We start from the raw sequence: 20,939 nt of genomic DNA on the forward strand, positions 1-20,939 counted from the left end.
TCTTTCTTGTGAGTCTCCTTTTCTGATTTTTCATCAGGATAAGGCGGTGTTGCGAACTTCTTTTCAATTTTTACCTAAGGTTGTGAATTCCAACAACATTAGTAGAGAAATTGTGGTTCCTTCATTATGTCCTAATCCTAAGAATTCTAAGGAGAAATCGTTGCATTCTTTGGATGTTGTTAGAGCTTTGAAATATTATGTTGAAGCTACTAAATCTTTCCGAAAGACTTCTAGTCTATTTGTTATCTTTTCTGGTTCTAGAAAAGGCCAGAAAGCTTCTGCCATTTCTTTGGCATCTTGGTTGAAATCTTTAATTCATCATGCCTATGTTGAATCGGGTAAAACTCCGCCTCAAAGGATTACAGCTCATTCTACTAGGTCAGTTTCTACTTCCTGGGCGTTTAGGAATGAAGCTTCGGTTGATCAGATTTGCAAAGCAGCAACTTGGTCCTCTTTGCATACTTTTACTAAATTCTACCATTTTGATGTGTTTTCTTCTTCTGAAGCAGTTTTTGGTAGAAAAGTACTTCAGGCAGCAGTTTCAGTTTGAATCTTCTGCTTATGTTTTCATTAAACTTTATTTTGGGTGGGGATTATTTTCAGCAGGAATTGGCTGTCTTTATTTTATCCCTCCCTCTCTAGTGACACTTGCGTGGAAAGATCCACATCTTGGGTAGTCATTATCCCATACGTCACTAGCTCATGGACTCTTGCTAATTACATGAAAGAAAACATAATTTATGTAAGAACTTACCTGATAAATTCATTTCTTTCATATTAGCAAGAGTCCATGAGGCCCACCCTTTTTGTGGTGGTTATGATTTTTTTGTATAAAGCACAATTATTCAAATTCCTTATTTTATATGCTTTCGCACTTTTTTCTTATCACCCCACTTCTTGGCTATTTGTTAAACTGATTTGTGGGTGTGGTGAGGGGTGTATTTATAGGCATTTTGAGGTTTGGGAAACTTTGCCCCTCCTGGTAGGAATGTATATCCCATATGTCACTAGCTCATGGACTCTTGCTAATATGAAAGAAATGAATTTATCAGGTAAGTTCTTACATAAATTATGTTTTTCTACCGCAAGACAAGAACAGATCAAAGGTCAAAAGTCTTCCCCTCTCTCTTCCAAGCAGGAGCAGTCAAAGTGGTCTCTTTTATGATGCTGATGCTGCTTCCGACCCACTCCGCTTCAGTTCCGACTGTTAAGAAGCAGCGGTTCTAAGACAGCTGCTCCTTAACTCGTCCACCACCTCTGAAGCAGATTGTTTGCGAATCTGCAGGGGGCACACCCTGCTAGCGGCCAACTGGCCGCAAATCTGCTGGGGGCGGTATTGTACCAGCAGTTAACAATTGCTGGTGTAATGATAAATGCAGACGGTGTATGCTGTCTGCATTTATCGATATGCGGCAGACATGATTTGCTATAGCGGATCTTGTCTGTCCGCACAATGATAAATTTACCCCCAAGTATTCTTGGAAGCCCCCGTCAGTCTTGGAATAGCAATCAAAGAAACACTCAGCCGAGTCTGTCAGCATAAAGGGTCAGCCCCTGGTCCGTGATCGGATCAAGTGAGGGGCAGACTCTCCCTGTTTTGTCAAGCGTGGAGACGAGATGTCCCAGATCCTTGGGCTGTGGACATAGTATCTCAGGGTTACAAAATAGAATTCAAAACTTTCCCTCCCAGGGGCAGATTCCACCTCAAGATTATCTGCAGATCAGGTAAAAAGAGGCATTCTTGAACTGCGGTAAGGACCTTTCCTCCCTGGGAGTGATTGTTTCAGTTCCAGTAAGGGAACTGGGTCTGATTCTAGTCAAATCTGTTTGTGGTTCCCAAAAAAAGAGGGAACTTTTCCACCCATTTTAGACCTAAAGTGCCTCAAAGTTTTTCAGGGTACCGTCCTTCAAAATGGAAACCATTCGTTCCATTCTTCCTTTGGTCCAAGAGGGTCAGTTCATGACGACCATAGACCTGAAGGTTGCGTATCATGTTCCCATTTACAGGGATCATCACAAATTCCTGAGATTCGCCTTTCTAGACAAACACTTTCAGTTTGTGGTTCTTCCATTTGGACTTGCCACAGCTCCCAGAATTTTCTCAAAGGTTCTGGGGGCTCTCTTGGCAGTGATCAGGTCTCTGGAATTTCAGTGGTGCCATACCTGGATGACATTAGTTTAGGCGCCATCTTTTCAACAAGCAAACTCTCATACAGAGATCTTGTTGTCTTCTACATTCCCATGGTTGGAAAGTGAATCTGGAAAAGAGTTCCCTTGTTCCAGTTACAAGGGTGGTTTTCTTAGGGACCATAATAGATTCCCTATCTATGAAAAATTTTCTGACGGAGGTCAGAAAATCCTAAATTCTCTCCTCTTGCCTCTCTTCAGTCTCTTTGGCCATCAGTGGCTTAATGTATGGAGGTAATTGGTATGATGGTCGCTTCCATGGACATCATTCCCTTTGCTCTTTTCAATTTGAGAGCTCTGCAATTTTCCATGCTCAGACAATGGAACGAAGACCATTCGGATCTGTCTCAGGAAAGGTGTAGACCAGTCGACAAGAGACTCTCCCGTGGTGGCTTTCTTGGGACCATCTGTCTCAGGGCACATGCTTCCAGAGACCTTCCTAAGTGATTGTGACCAAGTGGCGCTAGGCTGGGGAGCAGTCTGGTAGTCTGCTCTCCCCATAAATGTCATGGAGTTAAACTATTTACAATACTCTGATGGCTTGGTCTCTATTGTACTTAGCCCGGTTTATCAGGTTTCAGTCACAAAACAATCACTTCAGTGGCTTACATCAACCACCAGGGAGGAACTCTGAGTTCCTTAGCCTTGCAGGATGTGGCACGGATTATTCAGTGGGCAGAAGCTCACAATTGTTTATCTGCCATCCACATTCCTGGAGTGGACAACTGGGAAGCATATGTGGGCTCTCCATCTGGAGTTGTTCTCCAGGTTAACCCTCAAATGGGGGTGCTGGAGTTGGATCTGATGGCGTCTCGGCAGAACGCCAAGCTTCCAAGGTACGGTTCAAGGTCAAGAGATCCTCAGGCTGCTCTGGTGGTTCCTTTGGATTTCATTTGAGCATACCGGTTTCCTCCGTTTGTGCTTCTTCCACGAGTTATTGCTCATATCAAACTAGAGAGCATCGGTAATTATAATGGCTCCTGCATGGCCTTGCAGGATCTGCTATGCAGACCTAGTGAAGATGTCATCTCGGCTGCCTTGGAGGTTGCCTCTGAGGAAAGACCTAACTCAGGGTCCATTCCTCCAAGCAGCTTCAGAGAAACGACATTTGGATGAATGCTTGGTTCTGTCTAAGCGTGGATTTTCTGAGTCAGTCATTGAGACCATGATCCAGGATCGCAAGCCTTTTACTTGAAAAATGTACCATAAGGTATGGCTTAAATACCTTTATTGGTGTAAATCTAAGGGCTATTCTTGGAGTAGGGTCAGGATTCCTAGAATTGTCATTTCTCCAGGAAGGTCTGGAGAAAGGTTTGCCAATATATGTTATCTGAAAGGTCAGATTTCTGCATTATCTATTTTGTTACACAAGCGTCTGGCGGATGTGTCAGATGTTCAATCCTTTTGTCTGGCCCTGGTCAGAATCAGGCCTGTGTTTTAAAACATGTTGCTCCTCCTTGTAGCCTTAATCTTGTTAAAGTTTTGCACCAGGCTCTGTTTGAGCCAATGCATTCCACAGATATTAAGTTGCTATCTTGGAAGGTTTTGTTTCTTATTGCTATCTCTTCTGCTCAGTTTCGGAATTCTCGGCTTTGCAGTGTGATTCGCTTTAGCTCATCTTTCATGCGGATAAGGCGGTTCTTTGTACTAAATTGGGGTTTTTTCCTAAAGTGTTTTCGGGTAGGAATATTAGGAAATTCTTCCTTCTCTGTCCCAATCCTCTTTCTCATAAAGAACGTCTGTTGCACATCTTGGATGTTGTGCATGCTCTAAAATTCTAAACTAAGGATTTTCGCCTGTTTTTTTGTTTCTAAGGAATGCTTAGGGGTCAGAAGGGATACTTCTACTTCTCTTTTCCTCTGGTTGAGAAGTATGATTCGTTTTTCTTATGAGACTGCTAGATGGCAGCCTCCTGAGAGAATTACAGCTCAATCCATTAGGGCTGTCTTCTCTTCTTGGGTTTTCAAAAACGAAACTTCTGTGGAACAGATTTGCAAGGCTGCAACTTGGTCCTCTCTGCATACTTTTTCCAAACTTTACAAATTTGATAAATTTGCCTCAGCTGAAGCCTCTTTTGGGAGAAAGTTTCTTCAAGTGGTGGTGCCTTCTGTTTAGGTCTGCCTGTCTTGTTCTCCCTCCCTGTTCATTCTGTGTCCTCTAGCTTGGGTATTGGTTCCCACTAGTAATTGAATGATGTTGTGGACTCACCATATCTTAGGAAAGAAAACAAAATTTATGCTTACCTGATTTCTTTCTTACCGGATATGGAGAGTCCATGACCCCATCCTTTAAGACAGTTATTTCTCCAACATAGGTGTGTCCGGTCCACGGCGTCATCCTTACTTGTGGGATATTCTCTTCCCCAACAGGAAATGGCAAAGAGCCCAGCAAAGCTGGTCACATGATCCCTCCTAGGCTCTGCCTACCCCAGTCATTCTCTTTGCCGTTGTACAGGCAACATCTCCACGGAGATGGCTTAGAGTTTTTTAGTGTTTAACTGTAGTTTTTATTATTCAATCAAGAGTTTATTTTAAAATAGTGCTGGTATGTACTATTTACTCTGAAACAGAAAAGAGATGAAGATTTCTGTTTGTAAGAGGAAAATGATTTTAGCAACCGTAACTAAAATCGATGGCTGTTCCACACAGGACTGTTGAGAGGAATTAACTTCAGTTGGGGGAACAGTGAGCAGACTTTTGCTGCTTGAGGTATGACACATTCTAACAAGACGATGTAATGCTGGAAGCTGTCATTTTCCCTATGGGATCCGGTAAGCCATTTTTATTACAGACAGTAAATAAGGGCTTCACAAGGGCTTGTTAAGACTGTAGACATTTTCTGGGCTAAATCGATTCATATATAAACATATTTAGCCTTGAGGAATCATTTAATCTGGGTATTTTGTTAAAATAATATCGTCAGGCACTGTTTTGGACACCTTATTCTCTAGGGGCTTTCCCTAATCATAGGCAGAGCCTCATTTTCGCGCCGGTATTGCGCACTTGTTTTTGAGAAGCATGACATGCAGTCGCATGTGTGAGGAGCTCTGATACATAGAAAAGACTTTCTGAAGGCGTCATTTGGTATCGTATTCCCCTTTGGGCTTGGTTGGGTCTCAGCAAAGCAGATACCAGGGACTGTAGAGGGGTTAAAGATAAAAACGGCTCCGGTTCCGTTATTTTAAGGGTTAAAGCTTCCAAATTTGGTGTGCAATACTTTTAAGGCTTTAAGACACTGTGGTGAAATTTTGGTGAATTTTGAACAATTCCTTCATACTTTTTCGCAATTGCAGTAATAAAGTGTGTTCAGTTTAAAATTTAAAGTGACAGTAACTGTTTTATTTTAAAACGTTTTTTGTACTTTGTTATCAAGTTTATGCCTGTTTAACATGTCTGAACTACCAGACTGTGTTCTGAATGTGGGGAAGCCAAGGTTCCTTATCATTTAAATAGATGTGATTTATGTGACACAGAAAATGATGCCCAAGATGATTCCTCAAGTGAGGGGAGTAAGCATGGTACTGCATCATTCCCTCCTTCGTCTACACCAGTCTTGCCCACTCAGGAGGCCCCTAGTACATCTAGCGCGCCAATACTCCTTACTATGCAACAATTAACGGCTGTAATGGATAATTCTATCAAAAACATTTTAGCCAAAATGCCCACTTATCAGCGTAAGCGCGACTGCTCTGTTTTAGATACTGAAGAGCATGAGGACGCTGATGATAATGGTTCTGAAATGCCCCTACACCAGTCTGAGGGGGCCAGGGAGGTTTTGTCTGAGGGAGAAATTTCAGATTCAGGGAAAATTTCTCAACAAGCTGAACCCGATGTGATTACATTTAAATTTAAGTTGGAACATCTCCGCGCTCTGCTTAAGGAGGTATTATCCACTCTGGATGATTGTGAGAATTTGATCATCCCAGAGAAACTATGTAAAATGGACAAGTTCCTAGAGGTCCCGGGGCTCCCAGAAGCTTTTCCTATACCCAAGCGGGTGGCGGACATTGTAAATAAAGAATGGGAAAGGCCCGGTATACCTTTCGTCCCTCCCCCCATATTTAAAAAATTGTTTCCTATGGTAGACCCCAGAAAGGACTTATGGCAGACAGTCCCCAAGGTCGAGGGAGCGGTTTCTACTTTAAACAAACGCACCACTATACCCATAGAAGATAGTTGTGCTTTCAAAGATCCTATGGATAAAAAATTAGGTTTGCTTAAAAAGATGTTTGTTCAGCAAGGTTACCTTCTACAACCAATTTCATGCATTGTCCCTGTCACTACAGCCGCGTGTTTCTGGTTCGATGAGCTAGTAAAGGCGATCGATAGTGATTCTCCTCCTTATGAGGAGATTATGGACAGAATCCGTGCTCTCAAATTGGCTAATTCTTTCACCCTAGACGCCACTTTGCAATTGGCTAGGTTAGCGGCGAAAAATTCTGGGTTTGCTATTGTGGCGCGCAGAGTGCTTTGGTTGAAATCTTGGTCAGCGGATGCGTCTTCCAAGAACAAATTGCTTAACATTCCTTTCAAAGGGAAAACGCTGTTTGGCCCTGACTTGAAAGAGATTATCTCTGATATCACTGGGGGTAAGGGCCACGCCCTTCCTCAGGATAGGTCTTTCAAGGCCAAAAATAAACCTAATTTTCGTCCCTTTCGTAGAAACGGACCAGCCCCAAGTGCTACGTCCTCTAAGCAAGAGGGTAATACTTCTCAAGCCAAGCCAGCCTGGAGACCAATGCAAGGCTGGAACAAGGGAAAGCAGGCCAAGAAACCTGCCACTGCTACCAAGACAGCATGAAATGTTGGCCCCCGATCCGGGACCGGATCTGGTGGGGGGCAGACTCTCTCTCTTCGCTCAGGCTTGGGCAAGAGATGTTCTGGATCCTTGGGCACTAGAAATAGTCTCCCAAGGTTATCTTCTGGAATTCAAGGGGCTTCCCCCAAGGGGGAGGTTCCACAGGTCTCAATTGTCTTCAGACCACATAAAAAAACAGGCATTCTTACATTGTGTAGAGGACCTGTTAAAAATGGGAGTGATTCATCCTGTTCCATTAGGAGAACAAGGGATGGGGTTCTACTCCAATCTGTTCGTAGTTCCCAAAAAAGAGGGAACGTTCAGACCAATCTTAGATCTCAAGATCCTAAACAAGTTTCTCAAGGTTCCATCGTTCAAAATGGAAACCATTCGAACAATTCTTCCTTCCATCCAGGAAGGTCAATTCATGACCACGGTGGATTTAAAGGATGCGTATCTACATATTCCTATCCACAAGGAACATCATCGGTTCCTAAGGTTCGCATTCCTGGACAAGCATTACCAGTTCGTGGCACTTCCTTTCGGATTAGCTACTGCTCCAAGGATTTTCACAAAGGTACTAGGGTCCCTTCTAGCGGTACTAAGACCAAGGGGCATTGCAGTAGTTCCTTACTTGGACGACATTCTGATTCAAGCGTCGTCCCTTCCTCAAGCAAAGGCTCACACGGACATAGTCCTGGCCTTTCTCAGATCTCACGGATGGAAAGTGAACGTAGAAAAGAGTTCTCTATCTCCGTCGACAAGGGTTCCCTTCTTGGGAACAATAATAGACTCCCTAGAAATGAGGATTTTTCTGACAGAGGCCAGAAAAACAAAACTTCTAAACTCTTGTCAAACACTTCATTCCGTTCCTCTTCCTTCCATAGCGCAGTGCATGGAAGTAATAGGTTTGATGGTAGCGGCAATGGACATAGTTCCTTTTGCGCGCATTCATCTAAGACCATTACAACTGTGCATGCTCAGTCAGTGGAATGGGGACTATACAGACTTGTCTCCGACGATACAAGTAAATCAGAGGACCAGAGACTCACTCCGTTGGTGGCTGTCCTGGACAACCTGTCACAAGGGATGACCTTCCGCAGACCAGAGTGGGTCATTGTCACGACCGACGCCAGTCTGATGGGCTGGGGCGCGGTCTGGGGACCCCTGAAAGCTCAGGGTCTTTGGTCTCGGGAAGAATCTCTTCTACCGATAAATATTCTGGAACTGAGAGCGATATTCAATGCTCTCAAGGCTTGGCCTCAGCTAGCAAAGGCCAAGTTCATACGGTTTCAATCAGACAACATGACGACTGTTGCGTACATCAACCATCATGGGGGGAACAAGGAGTTCCCTGGCGATGGAAGAAGTGACCAAAATCATTCAATGGGCGGAGACTCACTCCTGCCACCTGTCTGCAATCCACATCCCAGGAGTGGAAAATTGGGAAGCGGATTTTCTGAGTCGTCAGACATTACATCCGGGGGAGTGGGAACTCCATCCGGAAATCTTTGCCCAAATTACTCAACTGTGGGGCATTCCAGACATGGATCTGATGGCCTCTCGTCAGAACTTCAAGGTTCCTTGCTACGGGTCCAGATCCAGGGATCCCAAGGCGACTCTAGTAGATGCACTAGTAGCACCTTGGACCTTCAAACTAGCTTATGTATTCCCGCCGTTTCCTCTCATCCCCAGGCTGGTAGCCAGGATCAATCAGGAGAGGGCGTCGGTGATCTTGATAGCTCCTGCGTGGCCACGCAGGACTTGGTATGCAGATCTGGTGAATATGTCATCGGCTCCACCATGGAAGCTACCTTTGAGACGAGACCTTCTTGTTCAAGGTCCGTTCGAACATCCGAATCTGGTCTCACTCCAGCTGACTGCTTGGAGATTGAACGCTTGATCTTATCAAAACGAGGGTTCTCAGATTCTGTTATTGATACTCTTGTTCAGGCCAGAAAGCCTGTAACTAGAAAAATTTACCACAAAATATGGAAAAAATATATCTGTTGGTGTGAATCTAAAGGATTCCCTTGGGACAAGGTAAAAATTCCTATGATTCTATCCTTTCTTCAAGAAGGATTGGAGAAAGGATTATCTGCAAGTTCCTTGAAGGGACAGATTTCTGCCTTGTCTGTGTTACTTCACAAAAAGCTGGCAGCTGTGCCAGATGTTCAAGCCTTTGTTCAGGCTCTGGTTAGAATCAAGCCTGTTTACAAACCTTTGACTCCTCCTTGGAGTCTCAACTTAGTTCTTTCAGTTCTTCAGGGGGTTCCGTTTGAACCCTTACATTCCGTTGATATTAAGTTATTATCTTGGAAAGTTTTGTTTTTGGTTGCAATTTCTTCTGCTAGAAGAGTTTCAGAATTATCTGCTCTGCAGTGTTCTCCTCCTTATCTGGTGTTCCATGCAGATAAGGTGGTTTTACGTACTAAACCTGGTTTTCTTCCGAAAGTTGTTTCTAACAAAAACATTAACCAGGAGATAGTCGTGCCTTCTTTGTGTCCGAAACCAGTTTCAAAGAAGGAACGTTTGTTGCACAATTTGGATGTTGTTCGCGCTCTAAAATTCTATTTAGATGCTACAAAGGATTTTAGACAAACATCTTCCTTGTTTGTTGTTTATTCTGGTAAAAGGAGAGGTCAAAAAGCAACTTCTACCTCTCTCTCTTTTTGGATTAAAAGCATCATCAGATTGGCTTATGAGACTGCCGGACGGCAGCCTCCTGAAAGAATCACAGCTCATTCCACTAGGGCTGTGGCTTCCACATGGGCCTTCAAGAACGAGGCTTCTGTTGATCAGATATGTAGGGCAGCGACTTGGTCTTCACTGCACACTTTTACCAAATTTTACAAGTTTGATACTTTTGCTTCTTCTGAGGCTATTTTTGGGAGAAAGGTTTTGCAAGCCGTGGTGCCTTCCATTTAGGTGACCTGATTTGCTCCCTCCCTTCATCCGTGTCCTAAAGCTTTGGTATTGGTTCCCACAAGTAAGGATGACGCCGTGGACCGGACACACCTATGTTGGAGAAAACAGAATTTATGTTTACCTGATAAATTTCTTTCTCCATGGGTGTGTCGGGCCCACGGCCCGCCCTGGTTTTTTAATCAGGTCTGATAATTTATTTTCTTTAACTACAGTCACCACGGTATCATATGGTTTCTCCTATGCAAATATTCCTCCTTTACGTCGGTCGAATGACTGGGGTAGGCGGAGCCTAGGAGGGATCATGTGACCAGCTTTGCTGGGCTCTTTGCCATTTCCTGTTGGGGAAGAGAATATCCCACAAGTAAGGATGACGCCGTGGACCGGACACACCGTTGGAGAAAGTAATTTATCAGGTAAACATAAATTCTGTTTTTTTTACTAAACCTCAGGCACCTCTACACCTTTGTTATTCCTTTTTCCATTTCCCTTCAGTTAAATGACTGGGGATTATGGGTAGGGGAGTGACACTTAACAGCTTTGCTGTGGTGCTCTTTGCCTCCTCTTGCTGGAAAGAAATTTCAGGTAAGCATAAATTTTGTTTTTTCTTGATTCAGTTAGACTTTTGATAAAATAGAAAAAAAATATTTTGTATCTTTTGTTAAAAAGCATACCTAAGTAGGCTCTGGAGCAGCAATGCTGAGACCTAGCTAGTGATTGGTGGATACTCGCACATGTCGTCATTTCCCATTAGTACTTTGCTGTTCTGGAGCTGATTTTAAAGGGACATGAAACTCAATTGTTTCTTTCATGAATCAGATAGCTGCACATGATTTTAAACAACCTTTCCAATTTACTTCTATTGCCTAATTTGTGTCCTCTTGATATTGGAAATACCTAGGTAGATTCAAGAGCTGCTGATTTACATGACTCGTTATTGGCTCACCTAATGCATTCACCTAGCTCCCACTTGTACATTGCTGCTTCTTTAACAAAGGATGCTAAACGAATGAAGAAAATTATATAATAGAGATTACAATTTTAAATAACTTTCAAATTTACTTCTATCTGAATCACAAGACAAATGTTGGAATTCATGACACTTTAAAGTGAAGGTAAACTTACCTGGTCTTTAATCTACAATATCATTCTTTGTGCCAAAATAATGAGTTTCATTCATCAATATTTTCCAATTTTTGTGTAAAATAAGTTATTGCCGTAATAAATTGATTTTTTATGCTGCCCGTATTCAACCCGTTTAAAAAAAAAAAAAAAAAACTATCTTGGTCACGTTTTCTAACTAGCCAACTGAAAATCTGGCCGTTAGCCGGCCGTCAATGTGCGTCATCTGCCTCCATCTTATTCTGCGCATGTGCTAATATTTTATCCCCGTATTTTATTCTGAGCGCGCTCCCGTTTCGCGCATGCGCAGTCAATTTATTTTGAACCACCGCAAAACATCGGCTTTTACGGATGGCTCTTTCGCGCATAACATAGTACTGAATGAATAGATTTTAGCTATTCATTGAGTATTATGTTTCTAAATCATGCACATTGTAGACTGGTTTCGCTAGGAAGCGCATGCGCAGTAGACTTTGAGCGTGCTAATCGCGCATGCGCATTTCAAAGGATCATTGTGAACGGGCTTTTGAGATATGTATAGAGCGGGTGGGACCGCTCTATACATCACAGCACAGAAACATAGGAAGTAGAGGTTGGGAGGAGTTATCATGGAAATGGTAGGAATATATATACAAATAACTGCTTAAAAAAAAAATGTAAAAAAAAAATAAACTTAGCGATTATATTATTCTATTGATAAAGAATGCATTGATGTATTGTAATACTAAAAACTTTACCTTCACTTTAACTATGCATTTCATTACAGGTAATATAAAATGTTAGAGCTTATTATTGCACTCCAAAGGCAAAATGTTACAAAATGCTATTTTAATAAATGGACACTCATCCATGGCTTTTAGAAATGGTTTTTGCCTCATTTATCTATAAAATACTATATACAATTCTAATACAAACCCTTTCAATGTTTAGGACATCTGGTCAGACGTTTGCCAATTCCAGCTCCTCTCGTTCCCATGCGTGCTTTCAGATAATCCTGCGACGGAGAGGGAAGCTGCATGGAAAGTTCTCCTTGGTAGATCTAGCCGGGAATGAGAGAGGCGTCGATACATCTAGTGCGGACAGAGTGACGCGCATGGAGGGTGCGGAAATCAATAGAAGTTTGCTGGCTTTAAAGGTAATGGCAGTGCTGTCCATAATATAGGAAACAAAAGTAGGCAAGGTAGCTTAGTATTTCATATGGGTCCCTCAATTTCGTATAAGCTTCAAATTACTATTGATAGCTTGAATTTTTTAATTTATAATCCTCTGAATGAAACATTCAGTTTTTAATCTTGCTTTTAACTGACTAACATACACTGCATAACTTATCTAGCACCTGGCTTGTCTTCAGATGTATTTAGAAGTAAATGATACTTTACATTAGATTCTGCTTTTTGTTTCTCTTACGGATTGCTTCCAGAGTGCAATTCTTGTTTGATGTGTGCAGGTATCCCTAGTACTTAAAAGTTTTTAATTTTATTATTGTTCATATACTTTTTGTTTCAGTTTATGCTTTTATCCTTTATTCACAATAACCACAATTCACCAGATGCAAAGTCCTGAAATATGCATAGACTAACGTGACATTCTCTCTGTTATGAGTTGTGTAGGGACTACTTAAAAAGAGATTCCAGTTGAAACCTCTAAATGCCTTAAGAGGACATGAAACTCATGGGTGGCAGAACAGACCTCTCCTTTTCTGTCTGGCACAGGACTTGGGTCCATCTATCCAATCATAACTCAGTCTGAAGCAGAGCTCTCTCATGGATGAGGAGTTAAAGGGACACTGTACCCAATTTTTTTATTTTGTAATTCAGAAAGAGCATGCAATTTTAAGCAACTTTCTAATTTACTCCTATTATCAATTTTTCTTCGTTCTCTTGCTATCATTATTTGAAAAAGAAGGCATCTAAGCTTTTTTTTTGGTTTCAGTACTCTGGACAGCACTTTTTTATTGGTGGATGAATTTATCCACCTATCAGCAAGGACAACCCAGGTTGTTCACCAAAAATGGGCTGGCATCTAAACTTACATTCTTGCATTTCAAATAAAGATACCAAGAGAATGAAGAAAATTTGATATTAGGAGTAAATTAGAAAGTTGCTTAAAATTTCATGCTCAATCTAAATCACAAAAGAAAATTTTTGGGTACAGTGTCCCTTTAAGTTAGTGGAAGACACTGTGTCCTGGTATCCTTACAGGTGGTGTCTGCTCTGCAGCTGCCTCCTAGCTGTGGGGGTTCTGAAGAGCATCACCATCTTGTTGCTGTGACACTTGTGAGCACTGCAGAGTAATACTGAGCTGCCCATACCACTGTAGGTCCTTTTTGTCTTGCATCTGTTCTGTAACTTAGAAGCAGCAGGGCTAACGGACAACTGCCTTGTGATTTTTCTACCGTGTGTTTTGATATTAAAAAAAAAACCAAAAAAAAAAACCCTGTGACTTCAATTTCCAGTTGCAGAATTTTTTGCCCGGGTTGTTTCAGATTTTTATCATTAATTGGTTATAAATCATCATTTGCCGGATAAGACAAAGGCTATGCCATTGTATAGACACTAACTTGCCAATGCTTGTGTTTTAAGACTGAGAAAAACGTCAGTTCTTCCTACCAGCAAAGATTACCATTTCTCTTACATGGTGTATCCAGTCCACGGATTCATCCTTACTTGTGGGATATTCTCAATCCCTACAGGAAGTGGCAAAGAGCACACAGCAGAGCTGTCCATATAGCTCCCCTCAGGCTCCGCCCCCCCCAGTCATTTTCTTTGCCGCTCTAACAAGTAGCATCTCCACGGGAGGGTAAAGTGAATGTGGTGTTAGATTTCTAGTTTTTATTTCTTCAATCAAGAGTTTGTTATTTTAAAATAGTGCCGGTTTGTACTATTTACTCTGAGGCAGAAAGTGATGAAGATTTCTGCTGAGAGGAAAAAGATTTTAGCATGTTGTAACTAAAAACAGAATTTATGTTTACCTGATAAATTTCTTTCTCCAACGGTGTGTCCGGTCCACGGCGTCATCCTTACTTGTGGGATATTCTCTTCCCCAACAGGAAATGGCAAAGAGCCCAGCAAAGCTGGTCACATGATCCCTCCTAGGCTCCGCCTACCCCAGTCATTCGACCGACGTTAAGGAGGAATAATAGCATAGGAGAAACCATATGGTACCGTGGTGACTGTAGTTAAAGAAAATAAATTATCAGACCTGATTAAAAAACCAGGGCGGGCCGTGGACCGGACACACCGTTGGAGAAAGAAATTTATCAGGTAAACATAAATTCTGTTTTCTCCAACATAGGTGTGTCCGGTCCACGGCGTCATCCTTACTTGTGGGAACCAATACCAAAGCTTTAGGACACGGATGAAGGGAGGGAGCAAATCAGGTCACCTAAATGGAAGGCACCACGGCTTGCAAAACCTTTCTCCCAAAAATAGCCTCAGAAGAAGCAAAAGTATCAAACTTGTAAAATTTGGTAAAAGTGTGCAGTGAAGACCAAGTCGCTGCCCTACATATCTGATCAACAGAAGCCTCGTTCTTGAAGGCCCATGTGGAAGCCACAGCCCTAGTGGAATGAGCTGTGATTCTTTCGGGAGGCTGCCGTCCGGCAGTCTCGTAAGCCAATCTGATGATGCTTTTAATCCAAAAGGAGAGAGAGGTAGAAGTTGCTTTTTGACCTCTCCTTTTACCTGAATAAACAACAAACAAGGAAGATGTTTGTCTAAAATCCTTTGTAGCATCTAAATAGAATTTTAGAGCGCGAACAACATCCAAATTGTGCAACAAGCGTTCCTTCTTTGAAACTGGTTTCGGACACAGAGAAGGTACGATAATCTCCTGGTTAATGTTTTTGTTAGAAACAACTTTTGGAAGAAAACCAGGTTTAGTACGTAAAACCACCTTATCTGCATGGAACACCAGATAAGGAGGAGAACACTGCAGAGCAGATAATTCTGAAACTCTTCTAGCAGAAGAAATTGCAACTAAAAACAAAACTTTCCAAGATAATAACTTAATATCAACGGAATGTAAGGGTTCAAACGGAACCCCCTGAAGAACTGAAAGAACTAAATTGAGACTCCAAGGAGGAGTCAAAGGTTTGTAAACAGGCTTGATTCTAACCAGAGCCTGAACAAAGGCTTGAACATCTGGCACAGCTGCCAGTTTTTTGTGAAGTAACACCGACAAGGCAGAAATCTGTCCCTTCAGGGAACTTGCCGATAATCCTTTTTCCAATCCTTCTTGAAGGAAGGATAGAATCCTAGGAATCTTAACCTTGTCCCAAGGGAATCCTTTAGATTCACACCAACAGATATATTTTTTCCAAATTTTGTGGTAAATCTTTCTAGTTACAGGCTTTCTGGCCTGAACAAGAGTATCGATAACAGAATCTGAGAAACCTCGCTTCGATAAAATCAAGCGTTCAATCTCCAAGCAGTCAGCTGGAGTGAAACCAGATTCGGATGTTCGCACGGACCCTGAACAAGAAGGTCTCGTCTCAAAGGTAGCTTCCAAGGTGGAGCCGATGACATATTCACCAGATCTGCATACCAAGTCCTGCGTGGCCACGCAGGAGCTATCAAGATCACCGACGCCCTCTCCTGATTGATCCTGGCTACCAGCCTGGGGATGAGAGGAAACGGCGGGAACACATAAGCTAGTTTGAAGGTCCAAGGTGCTACTAGTGCATCCACTAGAGCCGCCTTGGGATCCCTGGATCTGGACCCGTAGCAAGGAACTTTGAAGTTCTGACGAGAGGCCATCAGATCCATGTCTGGAATGCCCCATAGTTGAGTGACTTGGGCAAAGATTTCCGGATGGAGTTCCCACTCCCCCGGATGCAATGTCTGACGACTCAGAAAATCCGCTTCCCAATTTTCCACTCCCGGGATGTGGATAGCAGACAGGTGGCAGGAGTGAGACTCCGCCCATAGAATAATCTTGGTCACTTCTTCCATCGCTAGGGAACTCCTTGTTCCCCCCTGATGGTTGATGTACGCAACAGTCGTCATGTTGTCTGATTGAAACCGTATGAACTTGGTCCTCGCTAGCTGAGGCCAAGCCTTGAGAGCATTGAATATCGCTCTCAGTTCCAGAATATTTATCGGTAGAAGAGATTCTTCCCGAGACCAAAGACCCTGAGCTTTCAGGGATCCCCAGACCGCGCCCCAGCCCATCAGACTGGCGTCGGTCGTGACAATGACCCACTCTGGTCTGCGGAATGTCATCCCTCGTGACAGGTTGTCCCGGGACAGCCACCAACGGAGTGAGTCTCTGGTCCTCTGATTTACTTGTATCTTTGGAGACAAGTCTGTATAGTCCCCATTCCACTGACTGAGCATGCACAGTTGTAATGGTCTTAGATGAATGCGTGCAAAAGGAACTATGTCCATTGCCGCTACCATCAACCCGATCACTTCCATGCACTGAGCTACGGAAGGAAGAGGAACGGAATGAAGAATTCGACAAGAGTCCAGAAGTTTTGTCTTTCTGGCCTCTGTTAGAAAAATCCTCATTTCTGAGGAGTCTATAATTGTTCCCAAGAAGGGAACCCTTGTTGACGGGGATAGAGAACTCTTTTCCACGTTCACTTTCCAGCCGTGAGATCTGAGAAAGGCCAGGACGATGTCCGTGTGAGCCTTTGCTCGAGGGAGGGACGACGCTTGAATCAGAATGTCGTCCAGGTAAGGTACTACTGCAATGCCCCTTGGTCTTAGCACCGCTAGAAGGGACCCTAGTACCTTTGTGAAAATCCTTGGAGCAGTGGCTAATCCGAAAGGAAGCGCCACGAACTGGTAATGTTTGTCCAGGAATGCAAACCTTAGGAACCGATGATGTTCCTTGTGGATAGGAATATGTAGATACGCATCCTTTAAATCCACCGTGGTCATGAATTGACCTTCCTGGATGGAAGGAAGGATAGTTCGAATGGTTTCCATCTTGAACGATGGGACCTTGAGAAATTTGTTTAAGATCTTGAGATCTAGGATTGGTCTGAACGTTCCCTCTTTTTTGGGAACTATGAACAGATTGGAGTAGAACCCCATCCCTTGTTCTCTCAATGGAACAGGATGAATCACTCCCATTTTTAACAGGTCTTCTACACAATGTAAGAACGCCTGTCTTTTTATGTGGTCTGAAGACAACTGAGACCTGTGGAACCTCCCCCTTGGGGGAAGTCCCTTGAATTCCAGAAGATAACCCTGGGAGACTATTTCTAGCGCCCAAGGATCCAGAACATCTCTTGCCCAAGCCTGAGCGAAGAGAGAGAGTCTGCCCCCCACCAGATCCGGTCCCGGATCGGGGGCCAATATTTCATGCTGTCTTGGTAGCAGTGGCAGGTTTCTTGGCCTGCTTTCCCTTGTTCCAGCCTTGCATTGGTCTCCAAGCTGGCTTGGCCTGAGAAGTATTACCCTCTTGCTTAGAGGACGTAGCACCTTGGGCTGGTCCGTTTTTACGAAAGGGACGAAAATTAGGTCTATTTTTTGCCTTGAAAGGCCGATCCTGAGGAAGGGCATGGCCCTTACCCCCAGTGATATCAGAGATAATCTCTTTCAAGTCAGGACCAAACAGCGTTTTCCCCTTGAAAGGAATGTTTAGTAGCTTGTTCTTGGAAGACGCATCAGCCGACCAAGATTTCAACCAAAGCGCTCTGCGCGCCACAATAGCAAACCCAGAATTCTTAGCCGCTAACTTAGCCAATTGCAAAGAGGCGTCTAGAGTGAAAGAATTAGCCAATTTGAGAGCATTGACTCTGTCCATAATCTCCTCATAAGGAGGAGAGTCACTATCGAGCACCTTAATCAGTTCATCAAACCAGAAATATGCGGCTGTAGTGACAGGGACAATGCATGAAATGGGTTGTAGAAGGTAACCCTGCTGAACAAACATCTTTTTAAGCAAACCTTCTAATTTTTTATCCATAGGATCTTTGAAAGCACAACTATCCTCTATGGGAATAGTGGTGCGTTTGTTTAAAGTAGAAACCGCTCCCTCGACCTTGGGGACTGACTGCCATAAGTCCTTTCTGGGGTCGACCATAGGAAACAATTTTTTAAATATGGGGGGAGGGACGAAAGGAATACCGGGCCTTTCCCATTCTTTATTAACAATGTCCGCCACCCGCTTGGGTATGGGAAAAGCTTCTGGGAGCCCCGGCACCTCTAGGAACTTGTCCATTTTACATAGTTTCTCTGGGATGACCAAATTTTCACAATCATCCAGAGTGGATAATACCTCCTTAAGCAAAATGCGGAGATGTTCCAATTTAAATTTAAAAGTAATCACATCAGATTCAGCCTGCTGAGAAATGTTCCCTAAATCAGTAATTTCTCCCTCAGACAAAACCTCCCTGGCCCCCTCAGATTGGGTTAGGGGCCCTTCAGAGATATTAATATCAGCGTCGTCATGCTCTTCAGTAACTAAAACAGAGCATCCACGCTTACGCTGACAAGGGTTCATTTTGGCTAAAATGTTTTTGACAGAATTATCCATTACAGCCGTTAATTGTTGCATAGTAAGGAGTATTGGCGCGCTAGATGTACTAGGGGCCTCCTGAGTGGGCAAGACTCGTGTAGACGAAGGAGGGAATGATGCAGTACCATGCTTACTCCCCTCACTTGAGGAATCATCTTGGGCATCATTGTCATTATCACATAAATCACATTTATTTAAATGAATAGGAATTCTGGCTTCCCCACATTCAGAACACAGTCTATCTGGTAGTTCAGACATGTTAAACAGGCATAAACTTGATAAGAAAGTACAAAAAACGTTTTGAAATAAAACCGTTACTGTCACTTTAAATTTTAAACTGAACACACTTTATTACTGCAATTGCGAAAAAACATGAAGGAATTGTTCAAAATTCACCAAACTTTCACCACAGTGTCTTAAAGCCTTGAAAATATTGCACACCAATTTTGGAAGCTTTAACCCTTAAAATAACGGAACCGGAGCCGTTTTAAGCTTTAACCCCTTTACAGTCCCTGGTATCTGCTTTGCTGAGACCCAACCAAACCCAAAGGGGAATACGATACCAAATGACGCCTTCAGAAGTCTTTTATAAGTATCAGAGCTCCTCTCACATGCGACTGCATGCCATGCCTCTCAAAAACAAGTGCGCAACACCGGCGCGAAAATGAGTCTCTGCCTATGCTTTGGGAAAGCCCCTAAAGAATAAGGTGTCTAAAACAGTGCCTGCCGATATTATTATATCAAAATACCCAGAATAAATGATTCCTCAAGGCTAAATAAGTGTTAATATCAATCGATTTAGCCCAAAAAAGGTCTACAGTCTAAATAAGCCCTTGTGAAGCCCTTATTTACAATCGTAATAAACATGGCTTACCGGATCCCATAGGGAAAATGACAGCTTCCAGCATTACATCGTCTTGTTAGAATGTGTCATACCTCAAGCAGCAAAGGACTGCAAACTGTTCCCCCAACTGAAGTTAATTGCTCTCAACAGTCCTGTGTGGAACAGCCATGGATTTTAGTTACGGTTGCTAAAATCATTTTCCTCATACAAACAGAATTCTTCATCTCTTTTCTGTTTCTGAGTAAATAGTACGTACCAGCACTATTTGAAAATAACAAACTCTTGATTGAATAATGAAAAACTACAGTTAAACACTAAAAAACTCTAAGCCATCTCCGTGGAGATGTTGCCTGTACAACGGCAAAGAGAATGACTGGGGTAGGCGGAGCCTAGGAGGGATCATGTGACCAGCTTTGCTGGGCTCTTTGCCATTTCCTGTTGGGGAAGAGAATATCCCACAAGTAAGGATGACGCCGTGGACCGGACACACCTATGTTGGAGAAATCCATTGCTGTTCCCACACAGGACTGTTGAGTACCGGAGAACTTCAGTTGGGGGGAACAGTTTGCAGGCTTAACAGCTTAAGGTATGCTCAGTCACTTTTTTTCTAACAAGACTTGGTAATGCTAGAAGACTGACAGAAATCCCCATGTGGGAAGGTAAGCCATATTCTGAGACTCGGTATAGAAGCATGGCTTAGTTAAAGGGCTTAAATACTGGTGGACACTGTTATGGGCTAAGTCGATTATTTTATTACTATAATCTCATATTTGCACAAGTGTTTTTTATGTTTGGAACACTTTTTGGGGTTTTAATACGCCTGGCATATTTTTAGACACCTAATTTGGCTTAGGAAGGCCCCACAACTCCGGAGTGAAGAGGGAGGGGGCCTCATTTTCGCGCCTCAGTTGCTCAGTTCTTTTGCTAGATGGCTTCATGTGTAGAGTCAAGAGATTGCAGGAGGACTCCAGGGAGGCTTATTTTCGTCCAAAAGTAATCCCCAAGGAAGGTAGGGCCACAGCAGAGACTGTGGCATCGTGCTGTAGTGTGTTAAACCGGTAGCCTGCTTCAATTTGCTCCGGTTTGGGCAATAAGGGGTTAATTGTCTTGAAACTGTGTGCAATCATTTCAAAGCATTAGGATCATGTGGTGAATTTCATAAAGATTGGATGTTTTTTGGAGATTTGGTAAAGTGTGCGCTTTTTATTATTTAAAGGCACAGTAAAGTTTTTTCAAAAAGTGTTTTTTACTGTATTTGAGTGCTGTCTAAGTCTGTCAAACATGTCTGAGCCTTCAGATAGACCCTGTTCTATGTGTTTAAAAGCCATGGCGGTACCCCCATTGCATTTGTTTTTAAAGTGTGCTAAGGTATCTAAACATTTTAAAGACCATGCAGTGACACTTAAAAATGTAGCCCAAGATGATTCTTTAACGGAAGGTAACGAGGATAAGCATCCTTCCTCTCCCCATGTGTCGACACCAGTTACGCCCGCGCAAGCGATGCCTACTACCTCTAGCACATTGGCCCCTATTACCTTACAACAATTAGCAGCAGTCATGGATAATTCCCTTGCAGCATTTTTATCCAAACTTC

General features: G+C 42.9%; 1 protein-coding gene across 1 annotated transcript in view; it reads left to right on the forward strand.

The window, feature by feature from the left end:
• KIF2C (kinesin family member 2C) overlaps positions 1-20,939 on the forward strand; it is a gene marked incomplete at its 3' end in the record, with an annotated part of 134,559 nt that overhangs the window by 81,462 nt on the left and 32,158 nt on the right. Inside the window, 1 exon segment of the mRNA XM_053693538.1 lies at positions 11,962-12,166. Coding sequence (XP_053549513.1) covers positions 11,962-12,166 — 205 coding nt within the window.

This window comes from Bombina bombina, chromosome 10 (genome assembly GCF_027579735.1).
Source record: "Bombina bombina isolate aBomBom1 chromosome 10, aBomBom1.pri, whole genome shotgun sequence".
NCBI lineage: Eukaryota > Metazoa > Chordata > Amphibia > Anura > Bombinatoridae > Bombina > Bombina bombina.